The 13,623-nt window shown below is 37.8% G+C and overlaps 1 protein-coding gene across 2 annotated transcripts in view; it reads left to right on the top strand.

The window, feature by feature from the left end:
• The window catches only part of C5H2orf76 (chromosome 5 C2orf76 homolog), an 84,341-nt gene extending 76,485 nt beyond the window's left edge, over positions 1-7,856 (top strand). For both annotated transcript variants that reach the window (XM_068545270.1, XM_068545271.1), the window contains 2 exons: positions 59-140; positions 7,686-7,856. In XM_068545270.1, coding sequence (XP_068401371.1) covers positions 59-140; positions 7,686-7,762 — 159 coding nt within the window. In that variant the 3' untranslated portion in view covers positions 7,763-7,856. The remainder of the gene's footprint in view (positions 1-58; positions 141-7,685) is intronic.
• The last annotated feature ends 5,767 nt before the right edge of the window (positions 7,857-13,623 follow it).

The raw sequence follows: 13,623 nt of genomic DNA, 5'->3' as shown, positions 1-13,623 counted from the left end.
TTACCAAGTATGAAACACATATAAGTACTGGTAAAATGCAGATTTTCTTTCCTTCTAGACAAATGAACTTGTGTTGAGTTTGGAAGATGATGACAGACTCCTGTTAAAAGAAGACAGCACCCTGAAAGCAGCTGGAATCGGTGAGAAAGAGTGTGTGTGCCATGTAGAGTGGGAGGGGGCGCTGGCTTTCCTGGCCTGTATGGTGATACCTGGCTGATTGTATTCGGATAACTTAATGCAATGTAAATGGTACCCTTGGTGCTCTTTACACTACCTTATAATTATTCAGAGGAGGAGGACGAGAATGATGTACATTCAGATCATTTGACTCAGGGAAGTAGATATCTGCTCTCCAAACATTCAGAATGCAAATAGTTCTTTCCAGAAGGTATGCTCAGAATTCTGCGGAGGGCGACTTTAAGTGATTGACAGGTTATTACTCACTTAATAACCTACTTACTCATATCAGCATCATTTGAACAGACAGTTTAAGAGAATAGGGCCTGGTAGAACTCATGTGGAATAATGAAGTGAGATGTTGTTTGTATAACATGCAGCGTAGTTTCTGATAGTCACCCAGATCACTCTGGGCCGACCAAGTCATGGAATTTCAAATAGGAGCCTAGTGTGTACAGTTGAAAAATTGCCTGATTTAGCCTTTCCGTTTGGAATATGCATGTAGTTTTAGTTTAAAGAAGTGCTGTGTGACATGTTTTATGACCATTAGAGGTCACTATAATTCTACTTACGTGTACACTTACAGATGATGTGGCAGGCGGACGAAGTTTGTGAGAGAGATGTGAGCAGTTGAAGGCATTATGCCTCGGACATGCCTTTGTGGTCCGTGACTCTAGTGAAACAGCACAAATCATACTTACTTTCTAACTTTTTTATATGCACTGGTTAAGGAGCACTCTAAGGGTCACGAAGTCCATGTTAGGAAGCCTTAAATTTTTTTGACAGGTGTTTTATTGAGTTATTTTAGTCACATCTGTCAGGAATTCATTTTTAAATGACACACGTGGCTAAAGTGGGTTCCTGGCATATCTTCCAATTTAAATATGATTTTAAATACCATGTTGTATAACCTCAGACTTGTTTACTGTGTTTAAGTCTACACTGTTGGCTAGATTCAGTGTCTTTCCTTATTGTGAATACATAAGGTTGATTGGAAAAACTTATCATTTGGAAAAACAATTTTCAATTTGGCATTTATTTCTTCAATTGCTATTATATTATTATAGCAGGTGGCACTTAGCAACTGCTTGTTGTTAAGCATAAAGCTATAATTAGTATAATAGACTGGTATTGATACAGGAATTGACAGATAGCTCCATGGAAAAGACTGGAAAATCCCAAAACCAACTAAAAGAAATTTCACAATATAACAAAATTCTGACATCTCAGATAAGTGGGGAAAAGAATGAATTAGCCAGAAAATGTTGGGCCCATTGCGAAAACATTTGGGAAAATCAAATTTAAATTCTTAGTCTTCATTCCAAAATAAATTCTCTATAGGTTAAATGTGATAATGTAAAAAAATTTTCTTAAATGTAGGTCAGTAGTTTCATAATGCTGGGGAGAAGGGCATGCCCTTATAAAGGGCATGCCTTTGAAGCCAGAAGCCATAAAGCCGGGAGAAATGATAGATTTGACCACGTAGAGTTAAACGAGAAGCAAAAACTGTGAAAAAATATTTGCAGCATATATGACAAAGAAAAAGTTATTAGCCTGACTTTATAAAGAGGTCTTATAATTAATATAAAAAGGAGAAATAAATTCTACTGAGAGAAGAAATAGCTAACATAAAAAATAGTTCAGCCTTATTAGAAATGAGAGAAATGCACATGAAAATAGATACTATTTTATGTAGTTTTCTACTCTAGTGGTTAAGAATTAGAGGCTAGAGTCAGAGTGCTTGGGTTCACAGCTTGACTCTGCCACTTACTGTCTGGGTGACCTTCAGCAAGCAGTGATTATAAGACTAGCAGACGTGAAGAACGGTGGTAGTATCTGAGGGAGTGTTAGGAAATGAATGTTCTCTCGTACTATTGTTCGGAAGCTGTATTACCTCTAACTTTCTGTAGGTCAGTTTGACCAATAAGACTTTCTCAAACTTAATTTTCTGTCATATCTATTACCAAGCCAACAGAAGTGCTTCCTCAACTCTGTGACTCCCGCCAGGTTGTTTTATGCCTTCTGAGGTGTTATCTCTCACCTTCTCTGTTTGGGATTCATTGATGTAGAGCTTTATTTACTGAATGGAAATAGACTATATTGTGTGATACCATTATTATTTTAAAATGTATGTGTTTACATGTCTGTATATGTATATGGAGAAAAGATCATATGCTAAAATTATAGAAATGGTTTCTCTGGGTGGTGGCATTGCCAGTAATTAATCTTTTTCCCTTTATTCTCCACATTATCTAATTGTTCTTGTATTGATAATTTAAACTTTTTTCTACTATTTACATGTATTACTTGTAAAGTAAGGACCCAATTTTAAGGAATAAACTCCTAAATTTGGAGAAAATTGGTTTGAATGAAGGCTCCACATTTTGCTTGCTTTGTGACCTGGAAGCCATTTAGCCTCTCTGAACTTCTACTTTGATTTCTGTAAAACAAAACGGAAACAATTAAACCTATTTCAGATGGTTGTCATGGGTTGCGTAAAAGAATGTATATGAAAGCATCCAGAGCAATGCATGTAAAGGCCCTCAAAAATACTTAGTTTATTTGGAAGCCATTTTGGAGAAAGCAATTGGCAAATGTTTTGAATTTGTTAAAACATCAAGTTGTTGGTTTAATTGTTATTAATTTCAGACTTAAGTAACGAACCACCTATAAAGGTGTAAATCAAATCCCTCTTTTTGTCATTCTTGTTTTAAGGCCATAGATCTTAGATCAGCATCAGATCCTTTTTGTGGGTTCTCCACTGGTTTCAGGGTGGTACTTCAAACTGCTCTCCTGCCGTGGCAAGCCTGCAGCCCTGCCTGAGGGTGACTTTGGTCCCTGTGGGGAGTGATCCCCTCTCCTGCATGTTCCCCTTTGTTGCCTAGAGCAGTGCAAAAAATTCTAAGTGCAAGTAGACTGTAAAAGTGATACTTGAAGTGTGTGATTTTCCTAGGGAATTTTCCCTCCCTCGGTGGCGTGCCTGGTTAGGGTTTTAAGAGGTTTAAGAGAAAAATTCTAAGTCATCACTCTCTCCCTTTTTACCACTTGATCTTGCTGTAGAGCTGTCACTCTGCTAGCATAGCCAATTGCCATGGGAATAATGCCAATGTAACAAATGTATCATTAGGACTTTTCTGCAAAAACCATGAAAGGAAAAGAAAGACTGTGAGGGGGGAAATTAGGGGAACAAACTGGTTTGAAGATTTCTTTTCTCACTGAGAAATTCTCTGGCCTTTTATCTACGTTGCAGATCCCAATTGTATATTCTGCCTACACTTGATGTCAGGGGAAGTTTTTGGTTGTGGATTTAGTTCTAAAATACATAAATAAAAAGATTTGCTTTGTGGAAGGAAGAAGAAGGCCTTACCTAGAATTGTTATTTATAATTTAAAGATTTTCATCTTGTTGTTAACAATTGTGGTTTTATGGACTATGTCCCCTAAGTAATAAATTTGCGTGTTAAATATTTTTGGGGTTATATTTTATCTCTTTCATTTTGCTACATTCTACTGCTGCTATCTTTTGAATCTTCTCTGGTTTAGGAAAGAAACTGGGGTAGGGTAACTCTTCTAAAGTCAGTTACGTTTTATTGGAAATATTTTAAAACAAGATACAGGCGGCCAAACCATAAGTGCTCATCTGTGGGAAGAGTTCGCATCAAGCCAGATCTTGTAATAATTCCCGAACTCCCTTGTGGCTTGTCTTCATCTTGTGTGTCACTCCTGTTGTCTGCCCGCAACCAGAACCCAGCCTTTGTGCCTAGCACCTCTGGGTGATCTTGGATAAGCAGCTCATATGATAGGATTCCTTGGCTCCCACTTCTTTATCAGGATCATATTTGATTTGTGTTTCCTGAAGGTTTGGGTCCCTTTCCCATTCTCTTTTGGGTAGTAATATCTTGGGGCATACGTGCTTTTCTCCTTTGACAGTGCGTTAAACTGGCTGTTCACATTAACATCATAACAGCGATGGTCTGGTACTCGATTAAGTAGGTGGTGGGAACCAGGGAATTTGAGATCCCAGAGCAAGGGGGTCAGAAGGAACCTCCCAGACATGTTTCTTCCCTTATTGCCCTCCCCTCGCCGTTGTGGAAATCACAGTGTCCAGTCTATCAAAGGTCAGATTCATTTTACTATTTGTTTTCTTCAAACTAGTTTGAAATCTTCTCTGCCAGCTTGAAAACAGATGCTCAAGCAGCTACGAAATAAAAGACACAGTCGTTTGGAACTATCTGTTGGATTGTTGACCTCCTTTGGTGAAAAGTTAAAAATATAACTCAGCAGAGAGCATGGTTTTCAATGATTTGTAGATTAGGATTTTGTGAAACTTGGAAGAATGGGGTATAGTCCTGGACCAGGGGAGAGGGTGAAACTTTGTCCTTTTGGTCTCAAATTGCTGCAGAAATCACACCTGGCCCTTCATGGTTTTTTTGTTTCTGTTTTTGTTTTTGCCAATAATGTGCAGTTATTTTCACATTACAGCCCGCCCCATGATAGTCTGCCCTGATCACTAATTATCTGTACTGCAGTCAGGATGCACGTCTCAGTCTCTTTCCTCAGACGACGGTTGCTGTGCTGCGCACGACTTTGGTACTGACTAGTACAAGCCTAGGGACTTAGAAACTATACACTAAATCCTTGCTGGCAGGCGAGTTTATTGAAATAAGTTCGTTGAGGAGTTTAGGTACATTGCACTTAATTTTTCTTGAGATTTTACATTTAAAATGGGTTTTTCTTATATTTAAAAAATTTGAAGTCATTATTTTCCTGTTCAAGGTGTATATATATGTATTTTATAATGGAAACTTTATAAAATTCTTAATTATTTATTTCGTATCCAACATGTGATGTCCTAGCTTGCGTTCATTTTATTAAACCTGAAAGTCAGTATTAAAATGAACCACAAATGTATTTGGAGAGTTCTTACTTGATTTCATTTGATAGTAAGACAAAGGGATGAGCTGGAGTGTATTTATTGGATTTGAGAATGCACATTCATTTCAGATTCACACGCCAAAGCACTGTGCACCTGAGTGCACTGCCGCCTGCGGCACATTTAATTTAAAATCAGGTGCCCTAGGGGACCGGCATGTGGTAGACTTCCCGAGGGTTCTTCTGGAGCCATTTTAAATAGAATTTGGGAAGCAGGAATTTAAGGGATAGTGGTGGAAAGGGTGGTATGTAGAGGTCTTGAAAATCGTTATTTGTTTTCATTTTAATTGGCAAGTAAATTTGCAGTCTAAATACGTGAAATCATTCAGACATTTTCAACAGAGTTCTATAGATTTAAAAAAAAACATTATATTCTATTTCTGTTTGAGGACCACATTACTAAAGTTTAAAATCCATTTGATGTCTTTCTTTTGAATGTTCAGAGCAACTAACTCTTAATTTATGTGTTATTCTCCAATTTGTTAAGGGTGAGAAATTTTTTCAGCCTGGACCATTTGAGTTTAACCCGTTTGTCAGTCTAGTTTTCCTGAAAAAATTCATTCATCTGAAAATAGAATCTTTACCTAGGTGATCTCATTTTGAGTCTGTATTATATGTATTATGTAGATAATGGATTGCTCTGTAAGTTAATTAGAAAGAAGAGAACCTATGTGTCAAAACAAAAATGCTCTGTCAGTTCTTTCTTTTTATCCGCTTAATTCTAAACCTCTTATTGGTGTCCTGAAGAGCCATACGATATATTAGTTTCTCAGAAGGGGTACAGAGATAAATGTCAACTGCGGTAAGTAAAATTGTAATTACAGTTAGTGTGTATTGAGCAAAGTGCTGTGTGGGCAAAGCATGATGTAAAGTTCTGTATGTAAATAGCACATCATGGATGAAACCTTGCATTGTGATTATTAAGAACAGGGGGCTTTTCTCATTCTCCATTAGGAGGAGGATATTAGAATCACTTGCAAATTATGTAGTCTACCTTTGGGCTTGCTTCTCTTCAAAAAAGGAAACCCCAGGAGCTTTTTATATGAAGGATAGATCTCAAAATATCTTCTCTTTGAATGTTGAATTTTTTGAAGCCCCTTGATTCCAAGTGTAGAGCTCTTAGCCGTTCTTTTAAATGCTATTTTCTTGTAAAATTTCACTGTACATTAACTTACTGTTTGCTCAGGGCGCATTTGTTTACAGCCCCTCTCATTGATTCCCAGCTTCTTTCTTCTGTGTCTCCCCATCCCCTACACCCTCCACGCACATCCAGGCTTATTGTGACAAGAGCTTGTAATCTGATTTTTATCAAGATTAATCTTCATCTAATCTTGAAGATACAGTAGGACTGGAATGAGGATCTGAGACTATGGGTGATCTTATTTTCCTCTTTCAGTATTTCTGTATTTTCTGTAAAGAACACGGTAATTTAGGTTTGAGAAACATTAAATTTGCTATTCTTAAAACTAGCAAAAAACATTTTTAATGAAATGTCATGCTAAGTTCTTTAATTTCGTTCTTCTGTGATAAATTCTAATGATGAGATGAGAACTGTAAACTAGGAGACCCGTGCTAATCCTTGGCATCCTTCCTTATTATCCTATTTATTTGGCTTGAAGAATTTTACTTGTCAGTTTTAGGAGGATATGTTAATTGTGTGATCAGTATTCCTTACAAATAATCTTGTCTGTTTTCTTGTCAAGATTCTGAAGGCCCTTTTGCTCTTTCTGTAAAAGCTAAGCAGACTGTATTAACTTCTGGTTTAATTTAAAAAACAAATGTGGAACTTGTTGGCGTGACGCCTTAAAGAATCGCATGTTTAATAATTGGAAGGCTTTCCATCAGATTTGTCTCCAGTCTGAATTAATAATGTTGCTGACTTATTGTTTTAGAAGACAGAGTCCTTGACCTGTTAGGTTGAAAGAATTGTGACTGCTCTGAACCTTTGTGGGTCCTTGAGCTGTGCCATATCCCCTGTGAATAATTAGAGGTATTTGAAGGTATTGCGGTAGAAGCCAATTTGTGTCTTTCACTTTGCATATTGTTGAAGCCTCATGAATTAATCATAAGCAGGCAAAAAATTAACTTCTTCAGACATATTTTGATGGGTCATGAGGGAGAATGTAAAGTGATCTGTAAAATATTCTACTGATCCTCTAAGTATTAAATTATTATACCTACAGGCTAATTTCAGAGGGGAAAAAAAAAAAAAGAGTTTTCCTCCTTCTTCAGGAACTGAGTAGCAAATTTGAAAAAAATAAAGGCTTATTATTTCTAGGACTGTTAAGAGGACTATAAATGAGCAAGTTTATGATTTCCTGAAAACCAGATTGAAGTGTTAATTCTTGTTTTTAATGTTTTTGCTTATTTTTCTTTTAAATCAGTTGAAGTCTAGAGTCTTGAAACTACAACTTATACTTCTTGTTGATTTTGTGAAATGTGAAACCAAACAAGTAACTCATCTTTCTAACTTTAGGCAACTAAAGCACTGAATCAAAGAAATGGATTTCCATACTTGTTTAAAATCTAGTTTTACATTAGATTTTCTTTCCATTTTCTATTTTTCTTTTTTTTCAGCCAATGAAACTGAAATTGCATTCTTCTGTGAAGAGGACTATAAGAGCTACAAAGCTAATCCCCTTTCATCCTGGTGAGAACTTCACAGGGCTTCCTTTTTGCATACTTGTATTAAGCTCTTTATTCCACTAGTGAGTTTTTTAAATTGACAAATAAACTTAAAAAAATGAATCCCAAGCTCTGCCACTTGAGGTAAAATCTGTGGTGTATTCTCTCTTCTGCAGGTCTCATTTTTTTTCTTTCTTGTTGTAAAATAATGTATTTATTTATGGGGAAAACATTTGATTTTTTTAAGTGAAAGAAATAGTTATTCAAAAATCACCATGGAGTGTTGGTTCTTTAGTTATAATTTGTTTTTCTGAAATTAGAGGTCATTTTGGTGACTTGCATGTTGGATTCTTTAAAAAGATTATAAGACTTAAGGTCATTCTGTTTATTTTGTGTTTTCTCCGTAGTTTCTAATTAGACCCCTGTTACTATCTTTGGCTAGCAGGGATTGTAAGAGTCTCTTATGACCATGAATGCCATCTTTTCACTTACCATGTTACACACCACCACACATGAAATAGAATTGGGTATATTTTAGGGAGGTTTTCTGATGTCAGAGGGCTTTTCTTTCTTTTTGTATTAAGCCCGCACAAATAACATTGCTGAAATGTGTTTTTCTGAGCTGTGTTTCCTGACTTCAGGGGCAAACTGTAATAGAATCAAACTCATTTATTTGGAGAGAGAAGATAGCAGGATGATTGCACTTCTGGAAGAAAATTGTTCATTGAGAACAAGTCTAAGTCATGGATGATACATTCTTTCAAAAGAACATAATACTTTAATGACGGACTACCAGCACCCGAAGAGCAGTGAATTCAAGGGGGCCTTTCAGCCAGCATGCATCTAATCGGAACTCTGAGAGAGGTTAGTTGGCTCTAGAATTACTCCATGAAGCCTTAAAACTGCTAGGAGGGCAAATTGGTTTCATTGTGGTATAGGCTAATTTAAGAAAACCTATTCTGCTTAAAAAATCAAGCTTGAAAGTCTGGTTAACATAACCAGAAGATGCGTTGCTTTGTTTAAAGACAAAGCACTTGGAGTAAAGGAAGATAAAGGCAGAAGGTCTGTTGAGCTAGGCCTTATGAGTTATGCTGAGGAGTTGGAAACTTTATCTAGTAGGTAGTTGGGAGCCAGTGGAAAGATTTAAACAGATAAATTACATGATTAGATTTGTATTTTAGAACGTAAGCTTTGGCAGCAGTATCCAGATGGCAGAAAGACTAGAGGACAGTTGTCATAGACCAGAGGAAGATTGGAAGGACTCACCTAGGACTTGACAGAGGGGAATGGAGAAGAGGAGACCTTGTTGACATAGTGCTAACATTTGGTCATGCATTAGATGGCAGGCATTGTGTTAGGTACCTACATGTGTTATTTAATTTTTACCACAACTCTTTAGTCTTGATAGTATCATATTTATCTATGGCTGAGGAAATTGCGGCCCAGAGAGGTAAGGTAACTTTCCCAAGGCAGTGCAGTAATTTGCACTGGGAGTGGAGCCAGGTCTTTCTTAAATTCCTGACCTTGCCCATTTCATCCTGTGGCCTCCCAGGAGAGGTATGAAGTAGAATCTTTGGGACTAGGTGAATGGCTGGTGTGGAAGGTGTAGGAGGAGGAGTGGAGACTTCAATGATTCTTCCTGGAGTGAATGACTGGATCGATGGTGACAGCATCAACCCAAATAAGGAATTTAGTAAGTAGAAGAACAGGTTAAAACATACTCCGTTTGATTATTTTGCAAACATTCAATTTACACACACTTTGTTTCTTTTTTAAGAAAAATTAAGCATACCTTTACCTGTATGTTTTCTTTTTAACAAATAATGCAAAAATATGTACATATGTCTAATCTTTGTTTTGGCGTGTATTTATTTTCCTTATTAGAAAGTTACATATAGGCTTTTTTCACTTGTAAACACAGATGTGAAAATCAGAAACTAAAATACATTACGACTAAAAAGGGCTTTTAACCAAGAGTGAAAGATTGGTTCAAAACATAGAAAACTTATCAATGTACATAATTCTCAAAATATATAAAGAAGAAAGAAATTGTGCTATCTCAGTGTTGCCCAAAAAAAGCATCTGATGATGGGCAACCCCATGTGTGAATAGAAATAGAATAGAACAGAATCCCCTTAACCTGATGAGGGTTACCCACAGAAAACCTACTAATGGAGAAGTGCTTAAGCAAACCTATTAGATGAATAGGACAGGGAGGGCACTATTACCAGTACTATTCAGAAGTGTTCTGCCTCTTATTGTAGCCAGTGCAATAAGAAAAGAAAAGTAGTGAGGACCACAGACGTTGGAAAGGAGACTACACATTCATTTGCAGACAATATGATTGCAAGAGAATCAACTGACAAGTTATAAGAACTAATAAGAGACTTTATGAATGCCTGATAATGAACTTAAAATGTGCACAAAAGCTATAAAATGTTAACTAGAGGATATAAAAGACCTAAATAGAGAGATACTACATGTTCATAGATGGAAGCTTTGATGTAGTAAAGATGTTGATTTATACCTAATCTGTACTTCAGTGCAACCTCAATCAAAATCCCAGGATTTATATTGGGATTTGACAAACTGATTTTAAGGTTCATTTGGAAAAGCAAATATATAAGAACAGCCAAGATCAATTTGGAAAAATGAAAAGGAGGGGGGATTGCCTACCAGATGTCAAAATATATTTTAAAGCTGTAGTAATTAAAACATCTTGGTTGTGATACAGAAGTAGACCAAAAAAAATCAATGAATAGAAACTGACTGCTGTATATGGAAACTTAGTATATAATAAAGGTAGTATTTGTAATCAGTGAAGAAAGATGGATATTTATCCCCTTGCCTAGGCATTAAAAAAATGATTAAGGACCCTCCCTACCTCCTACCATTCACTAAAATTTCAGACAGATTAAATAAGCATGAAAAACAAGATGATGAATTTATTAGGAAAAAAATGGATTATTTTATGACCTTGGGGGTAGAGATGGCCTTCTTAAAACACAAAATGTGCAAGTGCCATAATTTGCTGAGTTTGAAGTATCTATATGAGAAACTAGATTTCCCCCTCCCCCCAGAAAAATTATAAATGGGTTGAAAGGCCAGTAAAGACTGGGAAAAACTACTTGCACTTACAAGGTAGACAGAGGATTAGTTTCCAGAATATATGAAGAACTCTTACAAGTCAATGAGAAAAGGACGAACCTGCAACAGAAAAATGGACACATTTTGTAAAGAAGAAATTTGTAAAAAAATAAAAGGAAACATATATGGCTTATAAAAATGTGAAAAGATGCACATCCTTTTATTCAAGGAAATTAAAACAACAACAGAGTATCATTTCCATTCATCAAGATGGCAAAAAGTAAAGGGTTTGATAACAAGTATTGGCAGTGATGTGTGCCTACGCTGCCAGTGGGAGTATAAAGTCATGTGCAGTCACTTGGTCAAGCAATTTGATGTGCTATCTATTGAAATAACAAATGTATGTCTTCTATTGACCCCGCAGTTCCACTTCTTAAAATTTGTCCCAAAGAAACCCTCTCATGCCTGCAGGAGGAGGCATTTATAAGGGAATTCACTGCAGTGTTATTTATAGTAGAACAACACTGTAAACAACCTAAATGCTGTCAGTAGAGAGTATATAAATGACGTCTGGCATAGCTATACTCTGGGTTACTACTTAATCTAGAACAATGGGGGACATTCATATTACTTACTGACATGGGACAATCTTTGAGACATCTTGATGGGTAAAATTGCAGAGAGGCTCATAAACTGATGTCGTTTGTTTAAAAAAGGCACAAAATGATAATATATATATATATAATGTATATATATAATACATGTGTGTATATGAATATACACATTATATACACATATGTACATATACACAAAAGAATATACTCCAAATTGATAACATCGATTACCTCTGGGGAGGGGCCTAGAATTGGGAGGTGAAGGTGGTAAAAGCCTGTATCTGTATATTTAAGGAGAATCTATTTGTGTTAAGAATTAGTAAAAACTAATGCATGTGTAGGAATTAAAAGAAGCAGGAAAAAAACCGATCAGGCAATTGCCATTAATATTTCGGCATATTCCATCTAGGTTATTTTTTCTATGTATTTTTTTTAATGTTTCTGATCTTTTGAGTGTGTTTTAAGTTATACAAGTAATATTTCCTTGTTAAAAACAACTCAGGTAAAAAGTAAAAATCCCCTTCAAAGGTCACTTTTTTGCATAACTTGGTGTTTATACTTTAGGAGCTTTTTTTTCTGCACACATATCATTATTTCAATGTGCACTTTATTTTATTTTACTTTTTTTAAACTTTAGGTTTATTTATTTACTTATGGCCGTGTTGGGTCTCCGTTTCTGTGCGAGGGCCTTCTCTAGTTGCGGCAAGCAGGGGCCACTCTTCATCGCGGTGCGCGGGCCTCTCACTATCGCGGCCTCTCCCGTTGCGGAGCACAGGCTCCAGACGCGCAGGCTCAGTAGTCGTGGCTCACGGGCCCAGCCGCTCCGCGGCACGTGGGATCCTCCCAGACCAGGGCGCGAACCCGTGTCCCCTGCATTGGCAGGCAGACTCTCAACCACTGCGCCACCAGGGAAGCCCTACATGTGCATTTTAAAGCATTATCATTTGATTATTTTAAAATATCATTCTCTTATACATAGAAGTCTCATTTTCTTTTTGAATCATCATTGTATACCAGATACTGCATGTGTTTTATCCATTATTCAAGTCCTCGAGTTGGGTAGAGCTGTGAGTGGCCCCGTCTGTGAAGTGGAGATGATGATGCCCACACAGAGCCTTGGGGATCAAGTGAGACACTGCCTACATGGGACTTGGTAGGCAGGGCCTGGCATGAGGTAAGCGCTCATCAAATGTCTTACGATACTCATTATGAGCAGTGCAGCAGCATCAACGTCAATGTGGAGCCAAAAACCCTGATGCTCCCAGATATGAAGCCACTTGCCCAAGGCCTAAAATCTGGAAAGTCGAAGAGCGTTCTGCCACTCACTGAAAACCAGGGGTGTCAGGCACTTGGAGAAACGTGGTATGAAGGTTGTCAAGCACGGGCCGAGAGACTGTGTCCAGTTCTTGTTGATTGTCACCCCGTCTCCAAGCATTTTTGCCATTCTCAGTTGAACTTACTTTCTTTTCTTGTGCCAAAGGAACATACAGGCCCTAGCCCCACTTAATAATCACACCTAGTTTTATGTGAGTCTGAGGAGCTTTTTGCCACAGCAAAGGTGTTTTATTCCCTTCTCTTTCTGCCTGTTCCAGATACGTGCGGGAGAGGTGGTGGTGCTCCTGCCTATGCGGGACACTCAGAGAGATGGCCCGGCCTGGGCCCCTTGGGAAAACCGCTGCTCACTGCTGAGGTGGGGAGGGGAGAGTGAGTTTTTCCCACTCCCTGCCTGTGGCGGCAGGGGCTGGAGGAGTCTGAGGTTGCTGAACTGCATCTCTAGAGCACAGAGAAATCCAAGTATGACAGTGTCCAAGGATCCAGACTCTGGTCCTCTTTTCTTTGCTGTGTGGGCATGCATGTGTGTTGGGGGAGGGGCTCTGATTATTGGTTACAGGTCGCTTCCCTTCATTTTACTCTTCAAACGCTCTCATGGTTAATTAGATTAGCAAAGGTAACTGAAGTACGTGGCATAGTTTCTTACTTGGTTTGAGGTGAACATTTTGAACTCCACTGTCATGATGGGGGGCTCTTGGGTGTCTGTGGGCCTGGAAAGTACCCATCTCTCATGTTGAACCCCCAGCATGAAGCTCATGGTCACTATCGACCTTTCCCTCTGCACCTCCAGCATTTATGGGAAGTGAGGACGTGGTAGAGGAGAGCACGGCTTTTGTCATTTCTCTCCATCAAAGGAG

This window comes from Eschrichtius robustus, chromosome 5, assembly GCF_028021215.1.
Source record: "Eschrichtius robustus isolate mEscRob2 chromosome 5, mEscRob2.pri, whole genome shotgun sequence".
NCBI classification, from domain to species: Eukaryota; Metazoa; Chordata; class Mammalia; order Artiodactyla; family Eschrichtiidae; genus Eschrichtius; species Eschrichtius robustus.
The sequence above is the reverse complement of the archived record's forward strand: the minus strand, read 5'-3'. Positions and strand labels throughout refer to the sequence as shown.